The sequence below is a fragment of the Rhinoderma darwinii genome, chromosome 3 (assembly GCF_050947455.1).
Source record: "Rhinoderma darwinii isolate aRhiDar2 chromosome 3, aRhiDar2.hap1, whole genome shotgun sequence".
Taxonomy (NCBI): domain Eukaryota; kingdom Metazoa; phylum Chordata; class Amphibia; order Anura; family Rhinodermatidae; genus Rhinoderma; species Rhinoderma darwinii.
In genome coordinates, this window is record NC_134689.1 from 137,309,036 (window position 1) to 137,321,435 (window position 12,400).

The 12,400-nt window shown below is 40.2% G+C and overlaps 2 protein-coding genes across 9 annotated transcripts in view; one reads left to right on the plus strand and one right to left on the minus strand.

The window, feature by feature from the left end:
* ACSS3 (acyl-CoA synthetase short chain family member 3) overlaps nucleotides 1–7,064 on the plus strand; it is a 119,238-nt gene extending 112,174 nt beyond the window's left edge. The window contains exon 16 of the mRNA XM_075856795.1: nucleotides 6,586–7,064. Within this exon, the coding sequence (XP_075712910.1) occupies nucleotides 6,586–6,654 (69 nt within the window). The 3' untranslated portion in view covers nucleotides 6,655–7,064. The remainder of the gene's footprint in view (nucleotides 1–6,585) is intronic.
* A 3,991-nt stretch (nucleotides 7,065–11,055) lies between these two features.
* The window catches only part of PPFIA2 (PPFI scaffold protein A2), a 373,500-nt gene continuing 372,155 nt past the window's right edge, over nucleotides 11,056–12,400 (minus strand). For all 8 annotated transcript variants that reach the window (XR_012882381.1, XM_075856792.1, XM_075856789.1 and 5 more), the window contains one exon: nucleotides 11,056–12,351. The gene's annotated coding sequence lies outside the window, so the exon portion shown is untranslated. The remainder of the gene's footprint in view (nucleotides 12,352–12,400) is intronic.

Here is a 12,400-nt window from a genome sequence, read left to right on the forward strand (position 1 = left end):
AACATTTCTACACATAGGAGCTAATATTTTTTTGTTCTAGGAAATTATCTAAGCCTTTTTTAAAGCCATCTACTGTCCCTGCTGTGACCAGCTCCTGCAGTAGACTATTCCATAGATTCACCGTTCTCACAGTAAAGAAGGCTTGTTGCCTCTGCAGGTTGAACCTTTCTTTTTCCAGACGGAGGGAGTGCCCCCTTGTTTTTTGAGGGGGTTTTACATGGAACAGGTTTTCACCATATTTTTTGTATGTGCCATTAATATATTTATATAAGTTAATCATGTCCCCCCTTAGTTGTCTCTTTTCAAGGCTAATTGGTTTAATTCTTTTAATCCTTCCTCATAACTTAGATTCTCAATGCCCCTTATTAGCTTCGTTGCTCTTCTTTGTGTTGTTTCCAACTCAAGGGCATCCTTTCTATGAACTGGAGCCAAGAACTGAACTGCATATTCTAGATGAGGCCTCACTAATGATTGTAAAGTGCTAATATTATATCCCTGTCCCTCGAGTCCATGCCTCTTCTAATACACGGAAATATCTTGCTGGCCCTTCAAGCAGCTGATTGACATTGCATGCTGTTATTTAAAAAAATGAAGTGTAAATCATCTACGTAGTCCAACTAATCCTTGGCATAGTCCAAATGGTCCAGCGGAACCTGCAAAACAAAAATTTTCAATAAGAAAAATAGAAAAACGTATACTCACCCACAGGAGTCTTCTGTCTTCCCCCCTGTGCCGCTAGAAACTAGAAGTCAATAAACTGTAATTTCTATTGTGGTGCACAGGACCTAGAGATGCGCCAAAAATATTAATAGATAATTCTGGCCCATCTGGGAGGTCCTGTGCGCCAGAAAAAGCTAACGCAGGGACACCTCTAATAAAAATGATAACACCTTTCTTTTAAAGTGTAACTATATATTTTTAAAAACTTTTGACATGTCAAACGGACGCGTCACAAATTTTGGCCGGTGGACGTCCGAGCACTGGGACCCCCACTGATTGCTACAACGAAGAGGCAGAAGTGCTTGGGTGAGCGCTGTGAGTCTTTGAGCCCATACACCGATCCGAGAAAAGCCAATCAGAAACGAAGCGGCACAGCGCTCACCCGGATCCCCACCAATCAAACCTTCTGACATGTCAGTGTGATGTGTCAAAAGTTTTTTCAAAAGTTTAGTTACACTTTAAAGGAAAGGCGTTACAATTTGAAGCAGTCAGACCCCCCCCCCCCCTCCACTATAATAACTACTGAGGATGCTATGGGGAAATTATACTACATGGGCTGTCTCAGTGTCCGACTCTGATGGCTCTGTGTGTGTGGGGGGATTTATCACCCACATAGAGCTCTCAGCAGTCAGTCAGATGCTCTGGCCCTCTCCATTACAGTATAATAATAACTACTGAGGGCTCTAATATACTGCAGGGACAGATCACGCAGGGCTGGCCTTGGGTTGGATGGCACCCTGTGCGGGGGACTCTATTGCTGCCCTCTACAAATACAGGCAAATAAGTATTATATATATATATATATATATATATATATATATATACACACACATGCACATACACATATATATATATATACATACATACATACACACACACATATATATATATATATATATATATACATACATACACATACAAACCATGTATAGATATACAGGAGCTTCCTTCTCGGCTCGCAGACCTCCAGGTTCTCTATGCTCCTCTGTTGCGGCGCGTGTAGCGTCAGAGAGGGGAGTGTACTAGCAGACGTGCGCCTATCGTGCTGCACGTCTACTAGGTAAAGTACTCTCCCCTGTCCTGCCCACGCGTCCCCCGAGCCCTGCCACAATATGCCGCCCCCCGTTTGTAGCTCGGTGGCGCTGCCTGAGGCGGCTGCCTCACCTCGCCTCATGGCAGCCCTGACCACTTATAACCGGGGACCATTCAGAGTAGGAATTATTGACCACAACTCTCTGGATACGGTCCTTGAGCCAATTCTCAATACAATTACAAACTATACTTTCTAAACCTATAGTCCTTAATTTACCCATTAGACGTCTATGAGCGACAGTGTCAAATGCCTTTGCAAAGTCCAAAAACACTAGCGACCCCTCTGTCTAAGCTTCTGCTCACCTCTTCATAAAAACAAATCCGGTTGGTTTGACAACTTCTGTCCCTAGTAAAACCGTGCTGGCTGTCACTTATAATACTATTTTTATCACATAATCATGTATATAGTCCCTCAATAGCCCTTCAAACATTTTCCCCACGATGGATGTTAAGCTTACTGGTCTATAATTACCCATGGAAGACCTGGAGCCCTTTTTGAAAATTGGCACCACATTTGCCCTGCGCCAGTCCCTTTGCACTATAGCAGTCACCAGAGAATCTCTATATATAATGAAGAGGGGGACAGAAATAACTGAACTAAGCTCTTTAAGAAATCTAGGGTGTAACCCATCTGGTCCCAGGGCCTTGGGTACATTTATTTTATTTCGCTTGGACCATATATACATTCAGCCAATTCAGTATATCAACTGATATATTAACAGCACTGGCACCGGCTACATCAGCTGCTCTTTCTTCTGTTGTATATATAGAGCTAAAGAACCCATTTAGTAACTCTGCCTTCTCTTGATCCCCTGTGACCAATTCCCCATTACCACTATCTAAGGGTCCTACATGTTCAGACCTTGGCTTTTTTGCATTTATATACTTGAAGAATTTTTGGGGATTTGTTTTACTATCCTTAGCCACCTGCCTTTTTCATTTTGTATTTTTGCTGGTTTTAATAAGCTCTTTATAATTTAAAAAGGCTACAGCTATACCCTCAGATTTGTATTTTTCAAATGCCCTGTTTTTATCACGTATTGCCCTTTTTACAGAAGGTGTAAGACATGTGGGGTTTAATTTTAGTCATTTATACTCGTTACCTAAAGGAATAAATTTTGCACTATAATTACCCAAAGTAGATTTTAAGATCTCCCATTTATCATTTGTACCATTATTTGACATTTAGTTCTTCCCAGTATATATCCTGAATTGCAGCCCTCATCCTGGAGAAATTGGCCTTCTTAAAATTAAATGTTTTTGCCCTCCCAGCCTGTGTTTTGTTTTTTACAGTATAGGTAAAATGTAACTATATTATGATCACTGTTAGCGAGGTTTTCACGAACATTGACATTCCCAACAAGCTCTGCCTTATTAGAAATGACCAGATCCACCAGAGCTTCACCTCTAGTCGGGTCTTCCACAAACTGGCCCATATAATTTTCCTGCAACAGATAGAGGAAATTTCTCCCCTTTGCAGTTGAAGCCGAACCATGACACCAATTAATATCCCGATTAAAAATCCTCGCAATCGTCACCCACTATTGTCTTGTTCACACTCCCCTTCATATCACTTCTCACATACAGACATACACCACCGCCTTTCCTATTTGTCCTGTCTTTCCGAAACTGTGTAAAACCCTGTAGATTTACAGCCCAGTCATGAGAAGAGTCTAGCCATGTTTCAGCAACACCAAGTATATCTATATGTTCCTCCAGTACCAAGGCCTCCAGCCCCCCAACCCTATCCCCATTTTGCTTGCTAGACTTCTGCCATTTGTGAGCATACACTTTTAACTTGCATTTCAATTTTTCACTTTCAGTATCAGAAATGTGATTATTTGGGCATTTTTATTTTCATTGCTGTTTTGTAACAAAAGGATCTCCTTATCCTGTTGTCTAGTACTCTCCCCACAGTTTGTTTCTCCCCCACCAATATAGTCTGACTTCTCCCTAACCTGACTACCCCTTTTTTTCTATATTGGCCTCCCTCCTCAGCCCTAGTTTAAATATTCCGCCACCCCAGCTAGAATTCTCTCCCCCAGCACAGCGGACCCCCTTTCATTCAGGTGCAAATCATCTGCAGAATACAGTTTGTACCCCAATGAAAAGTCAACCCAGTGCTCTAGGAACCCAAAGCCTTCTCCTTTACACCAAAACGTAAGCCATGCATTTAACTCCGTGAGCTCCCGCTGTCTTTCCTGTGATGTGCATGGCACAGGCAGTATTCCTGAGAATACAACCTTGGAGGTCCTTCCCTTCAGCTTGTTGAGGTGGTCTTGGCAACAAATTATTCTATCAGTCTTCCTGATTATAGAATCCCCTACAACTACTAATTGTCTTGCTTTACCTGCATTACCATCCCGCCGACTACTAGCTGGGCTGTTCTCCCGACTGTTAGGAAGATCAGTATCCACTAGGGCTGCCATTTCTGAGACCGACACCCTCGCATAATCACCCAACTTGTCAATTTTGCTTGGTGGAGACTGGATAGACAGATCAGATTATACCACTAGAAGTGGAGAGTGTATACTTACATTCTTCTGTTTAATTGCGGATGGGGGTGCTACACACAACAATATTCCTCTGCTACACTTTCTGGCCCTGGAAGAAGCCATTGCCCCTTAGTACATTACATACTGTATATGTAATGATGGGGGGTAGGGAAACGGACAAGTGAGCCCTAATCTACCCGCCACTCTGTCCCTGCCTACTTGCAACGACCCGCCCTAGGCGACGGGGTACAACTGGGCGGCGGTCCCTACACTCAGTAAGTGCACGAGACAAACAGACAAGGGTACACAAAGCTAAGGGAAATGGGGCAGTTGCCCACGGCAACACCGTGAGCAACAAGAGAGGTGAACGAGCCGAGTCAAACCAGGAGTGAACGAGGTACCAAACGCAGAGCAGGAGAGTAGTCAGTAAGCCAGGGTCAGTATGGAGCAGGATCAAATAGTTAGAAGCTGTAGCTGGACCAGGAAACCACACGAGAAGAATCACAACCAAAAGAGGAACAGGAAAGGCAGGTATAAATAGACAGAGGGCGGGAGCTAACTCCGTCTGGCAAGGCTGCGATAGGCTCTCCCGCTCCTAAGCCTCCCATCCTGAGTGGTGGAAGATGGAGTCAGTCTCAGAGACATAGACTCAGGTGCAGACTGATTACCTATGGGCGTATACACAGACGTTGTGCCTGGCAGATCCTTTACAGTATACATGAGTAACTACATTTCTTTGCTTATCTTTCAAAGAAAAACTCCCACCTTTTTTTTATTATTATTCTCTGGCCCGTTGGAAAGGCACATGATGTAAATTGCGGTGTATTTGTAAGTTATCTACCCCAATCTGGTCCTCAGCTGTGTCATGTGACCAGCAATAGGACTCAACAATGGACACAGCGTCTCATATGTGGACAGGAAGTCAGTTTCTCCATCTATTCCTATAAGACTCACATCGAGGCTGTGATAGTAATGAATAGAGAAAATGACTTCCTGTTCACACATGAGACCCTGTGGCAGTTGGAAAGTCATTGCTCGTAACATGACACAGCTGAGGACCAGATTGGGGTAGATAACTTACAAATACAGCCACCGGTAAGAAGATTACCATCGCCACAATTTACATAATGGGCCAGAGAATAAAACATTTTGTGGGGATGCTTCTTTAATGATCCTCTAACAACCTGTATTATAGTACACCACGTACAACAATTTTTATGTAGAAAATGCTAACCATCCAACTGCATTGTACGTAGGAGCTCCACTAAGCAGTTACGAATGTGTGTATTGCAAACCCTGTCCAATTATTCCAATACCAACTGCAGAACTGTGATGGTCTATAGCTCAGAGCTACAGAATGTATCTCAGGATCAGTATTAGATGAGTAATGCATTGCAGTTACAAATGTATTTATATGTAATTTACACTAAACAATTGAACTGTAAAGTGTACCTATCCGTTTCTGTTTTTTCCTAAATAGGTCACATTATGTACTGGTAATTTTCATAATATATCTTTGGAAGAGTTGTTTTTCTGTTGCAGGATGTCAATCACCTGCAACCCTCACACAGTCAGAGTTTAAAATTCAGTTTGCCTGCTGCTCCACTAGGGGTAGCTTACTGCATATGAACTAATACAGCTGAACTCAAAAATAAATCTAAGCTCCCCCTAGTGGTGGCTGCAGACAGCCAGAATTGTATCATTAAACTCTGACTAAATGAATGAAGTAGGGGAATTGGCATCCTGTAACCGCAAAACAGAGCTGCAACACTTATAAAATTACATTATGAAATCAGCACAGAATTTTGGACCTATTAAGGGTATGTTCACATGCTTAACAAAAAACATCTGAAAATACGGAGCTATTTTCAAGGGAAAACACGGAGCTATTTTCAAGGGAAAACAGCTCCTGATTTTCAGCCGTTTTTTATGGCCATTTTTGGAGCTGTTGTTTCTATTGTCAATGAAAAACGGCTCAAGAAGTAACATACATTCTTTTACGGGGCGTCTTTTTACGCGCCGCTATTTGAAAATGAGGCGTAAAATAACAGAACAGAATACCGTATTTCCCATTGAAATCAATGGGCAGATGTTTGTAGGCGTTCTGCCTCCGATTTTTCGGGCCGTTCCCGCCCCGAAAAACGTCTGTAAATAGCCCGTGTGAACATACCCTCAGAGTGAATAAAGTAAAAACCTTCATGAATTAAATTGTAGTAGTTATTTTTTTACAGTTTGATTATTTTTTTTAACATATCCTACTTGTATTGTTTTCTAACAGATTGGTTCAACCATTGAAGATCCTAGTGTATTTCAGGATATTGAAGAAGCTGTAAAGGCAGAATTGTGAATCAATGAGATCCATTTTTTGTAAATGATACAAACCTGTTTGGTACAAAGAAGCAACTAGAACAGCTGAATGAAGCTAGACAATTCACCATTTAGGTTAACTAGAATTGATATACTTATAGATTTTTAGTCATGACAAAAATATATAAATCACATCTACTTACATACAAGGGTTATTGAGCTAGAACACAGTTCTATTCGAAAACTTTAAAACTGTATACATATATGCGGGTAGGTGTTTGTACAAACGCGCACACACACATGTAGAGCTGCTACATAAAGAATAAGGGTATATCTATAGTGCCACTTTGCGGTTTACTATATAGCAATAATGTGAAATCCTAATTGCAAATAACAAATTATTAACATCCGCTATGTAGTAAGCAAATATTAAATGCAGCATTTTTGTAATTTTTGTTTCCAATTAATTTCTGTTTGGTTTTACTCAATGTAGTTATTGTCATAGAAATTGTCATAACTGTACCCAATTTAGTGTACTTAAAGTGGGGTTCTACGGGACTTTTATATTGATGACCTATCCTAAGGGTCATCGCTATCAGATCTGTGGGGGTGAGAATCCTGGCACCCCCACCAATCAGCTGACTTAAACTAGATTTGAGACAAAGGCTGCGACCCCTTCTCAATGTTTTTATATGCATAGCTCATAAAGTCTAGTCTAGTCTAGTTTAGTGTATATTTTGTTTTTGAAGTGTCAAACAAAATATATATATATTTTTGGTTTTAATTTGTGTGTCCGCATGACAAGTCCACTAAATCTAAGGGTATGTTTACACGGCCTATTTTAGGCCATTTGTCGGGCCGTAAACGCCCGCAAAATCGGAAGCAGAATGCCTCCAAACATCTGCCCATTGATTTGAATGGGAAAAACGGCGTTCTGTTCCGACAGGCTGTTTTTTTACACAGCAGTTTTGAAAAACGGCCGTGTGAAAAAACAGCCACGAAAAAGAAGTGCAGGTCACTTCTTGGGACGTTTTTTGGAGCCGTTTTTCATAGACTATTGAAAACCGCTCAAAAAACGGCCGTGAAAAACGCGAATGGCTTAAAAAAACATCTGAAATCCAGGAGCTGTTTTCCCTTGAAAGCTGCTCTGTATTTTCAGACTGTTTTGAGTTTGCCTTTTTGCCTTTTAAATTAGCATTGCTTTAGGATTATGAAACATGATCCTGGATTTACTCTTTGTTTTATTCCTCCTCCATTCTGAACAAGCTCCATATATTTATCCGAAAACCCGCCAGAGTTCTGTATACAGTCCGAGTGAAATTGTAGTGCTAAGAGAATTTTTTATGTAGATAGCGTGAGAACTGAATACTCTCAATTTGACCATTCAAATGTAGCCAAAATTGCTACAATCCAACATTCCCAGTCATGTCGCACCAGAAATATTTACAGCAGATCTAAATTGTGACTCAATGATATGTTCCACCAGTAAAAGTTGAGTTCTTCACCAAAATATAATTTTAGGAAAAGCTGATGATTAATATGGCAGCCTGAGATGTGGAATGACTTGGATAGACTTCTGCCAAACTGCATTTGACCTACTATGCGTTGGGTGTTAGGCCCCATGCACATGACCTTAAAAATTGGCCGTAATTGCGGACCATGATACGGTCCGCAGATACGGACCCATTCAGTTCTTACATCCATACTTTCCATATCGCTATGGATGGGTGTCCGTGCCATAGAAATGTTCGGAAAATTATGGAACATGTCCTTTCTTTTGCATTTTATAGGCCGTGCTTCCATACTCTGTATGGGAGCATGGCCCGAAAATGCGGAAAGCGGTCAGCGGCTGTGCCCGCAATCGCGGACCGTGATTACGGGCACGGCCATGTGCATGGAGCCTTACTCAACATATGTTTACAATCACTCTGGTTCTAAACCATCATTTTGACTTATATTACGTGGTTTCACTGTATTTAGAAGTTTTTTTCTTTTGCATTTTTCAATGCCAAAAATGCTGCAGACAGATGTTTGCAGTTAGTCTATAGGTTCATATATAAATATCTCGACACACAGTGTTTGGCTTGTGGCGTTTTTGTGATCATTGTGATTTTTTTTGCTGTAGGTATGACCTTTTTTTCTCATAGAATTTAATAGATTTTTTTAGTATGCTTTAAACAAAATTTGAAAAAATGCATTAAGACATGATTTAAAAAATGTCACTAAAAACCCCATTAAAATAAAATGCTCCCAACTTACAAAAACCACTTACAAAAATACTTGCAGTTCTCTTAAGCGGCCTGGTATGAAGGCATTGTAGCGTGCTACAATTCAGAAGGTTGGCATGAATGGCACCAAGTCGACTTACCATCTTAGTCAGTGCTTCTCAAACTGAGGCAGGTCTCACGGTTGAGGCTCCCTCTAGTTGTTGGTGAGGCGCGGTAGGGGAGGCAGTTTTGATTGGAGTGACATTAATCTAATCTCTCCTACTGCACAGGCCGTTCTCTGGCTTCAACAGTATTTGGTTTTGCAACATCATGGACTTTTTAAAAAAAAATATTTTAATGTTCTACTGGGTTCTGAAGACCAATAAGATAAACTAAGCAGTATTTTTTTTTATTTTGGCATGGACTTTCCCAACTGATGAGGCCCTGGCAGCACTTTTTCTACTGGGGCATTACCAGTAAGAACAAAGTTCTAAAAGCTCTGTACTAAGCTGACTCTTTGCTATATGCTAATTTTAAATGTGAATAAAATGGATCATAAACGGCGCTGCTACTTAGTAATATGGAATACGGATAATACATAACAACAGTTTATTATAATTGTGGCTACGCATTTCGATGCCGTACCGGTATCTTTACTATATGCACCCCTGCGGACACACCAGTAACAATGAGGTTGAAGAATTGCGTTGGGATGTAATTTATTAGTAAGAAGGAGCAGAGTGTACATTAGTTTAAGGGTATGTTCACACGCATTGTTTTCAGACGTAATTCGGGCGTTTTATGCCTCGAATTCCGCCTGAAAAAACTGCTCCATTACGCCTACAAACATCTGCTCATTGCTTTCAATGGGTTTTACGATGTTCTGTTCCCACGAGGTGTAATTTTACGCGTCGCTGTCAAAAGATGGCGCGTAAAAAGACGCCCGCGTTAAAGAAGTGCATGTCACTTCTTGGGACGTTTTTGGAGCAGTTTTTCATTGACTCCATTGAAAAATATCTCCAATAATGTCCGTAAAATACGCCGCGAAAAACGCGAGTAGTTACAAAAACGTCTGAAAATCAGGAGCGGTTTTTAGGCGAAAACAGCTCCATAATTTCAGACATATTTTGCTACTGCGTGTGAACATACCCTAATAGTGTGAGAGTAGTTCTATAGACAGTGATGCGGAATACCAGAAACAGGTCTCTGCCTGTCTACGTCTCCTTTATCCTCTGTCTCTCCTATTTCAGCCTAAAAGTGGCGAGTTTGCCCGTTTCAATTTAATAAATATTTAAGTGATATTTTATTAGACCAGAATACCTTTTATCAGTACTCAGTTGTCCTAAATGTGTTAAACATGGTAGCAATTTTAACAAAAGTGTAGCAAAAAAAAAAAAAACGCGTGTGAATACACCTTCACAATAGTGACTTAATTCAGTTACCCTCCAACATTCTGTAGTAAAAAAAAAAAAAAAAAAGGTACGCCAGTGTTACCCCATAAGTGAGCAAACCATAGTATGGCCATGAAAGTGACAGTATATCCCATAAGACACCCTGTCCCCTGATTGCGCAAGCTATAGCGCCCAAGCTGAAAAAAAATCCTCATAAGTTCCAGCAGCTGTTCTCATAAGTGCCAGGCACAGTTTCGCCACAATGCCACGACAAATGCCAGTCAGTGACGCTGTACCAGGCACAGAGCCCCATAGCCATCACAGCACCAAAACCCCCTTAGAGTTCTTCCATTCTTACTGTGTAATGTGTGGGTGGCTGAAGCTCAGATAAATGACTAAATTGAAGGTATTATCTGATTTGAGGTGTAGACCAGTCATAATAGGTACACCGTAAAAAGAGCAAAAACCCAAACTCTTCTTCTCTCTACTATTATAGTAAATGTGTACCTAAGACCACACACTGTTTATAAAAGGAAGTCTCTTCTTATCACATACTTATATTAGTTGGTCAGGAACATAGTGGTCCAGGTTCACGTGGGCTATGTGTGATGTAACCGGTTTTATTTCCTGATGTCACTGCCTATGCTAAAATCTTATTAAAGACTTAGTTGAACGAAAGAAAATTACTTATCTTCATGGAAACCAGTGGATCATATTTTGAACCTAGAGCACTCTCTTGTGGCCATCTGAAAGACTCCAAATTATTCATACAGAATTGTCTTAAATATCAGTATGAACGTATAGAAATAAAATACAGAATTTAGGATTTTTTTTTCCCTTTTTATTGACAATGGAAGGAAAACAGTTCGTCACCATAAACTTTCATCTTTCATCGGTTAAAAATGAGATCTGACAATAAAAGAAATGTTTGAGCGTGCAGTTTCTGAACAGAATAACTAAAAGACAGGATTGAAGCGAAAGTCAAGAAGCTGAAGTTGGCAAATCGTTTCAAATAATAATTCCTATTTAGAAATGTCCATAGAAACTATTAAGGAAGCAACGGTTGCGACAACAAATAAAGCCACAGCAAGTAATACGATTTCAGGTATGAATATGTATTATATCTGTGGTTAGCTATAAACATATGTCACACGGTCTTTCAGTTATTTCCTCTGAATTTAGAGGACATCTTTACAAGGCCTTCTTGGCTAAGCGAATAACAGTAAATAGGTTTCCTAAAGCCCGAGTGAGTTTGAATAAAGGTATGAACTCAGATTTGTACATAGAAAACTGAACTATTAAGACTGCTAGATTGTTCTATCCAGCAGACGCTGGTATCTGAACATATGAAAGAAAGCAAAAGTCATTCTCGGTAAAGCAAAGTGTTTTCTTGGTCCACAGGTTACAATAATTCATTACTTTGTTTTACAAAGACTGTTTTGTTTCGGTGATTGCTATTGGCTCATGTAAACAGTTCATTACTCAAAGAGCCTTCACAGTGCTTCTCTGATAGTGTGTGACCTATCGGGCGCTTTAAACAGTCCATTCGGGCTCAACAGCCAGATTACGTCATACAGAGCCAGAGGCAGGTATTCAGCTGTATGTTTAGAGGTTCTTAGGAGAAACATGTTGAGGCATCTAACTGCTAAACATACTAGATTGACTGTTACAATCCAAAAACTGTAAAAACGGTGAAATGGAAAGGTACAAACAATAGTGACACTTTTCAGGTCTTCCCACATAGAATTATTGAACTTTAACTTTTATTTAAAAAAAATCATATTTATAACCATTTACACTTGAGAAAATAAAAAGACTTACACTTCATAAAATAAATACACATTAAATACTTAAATATTTCTAGTATTTTACAAGGAAAACAGATGTAACAGAACATAAAAACAATTGGTTCCATCTCAGTAAGTTGTGCACATTAAAGCCTCTAAGGATCATGGAAACCTTCTTACAATTATAGTTTGTTCTCTCTTAAACTAAGCATATGATAACGCAGTACATAAAAATATTTTCACATTTTAGTATTGTAAATCAGTGCTCATTCTGCCATCCGGGCAACCGCCAGTTGTTCTCTCGCTGCAGTTCTAGGTAGTGCACTTCAGGTAGATAGTTAAAAGATGACACCTGTGAGAGCAAACGGTGAGGAGATGTCAGTTTACATTAAGGGTAGGAA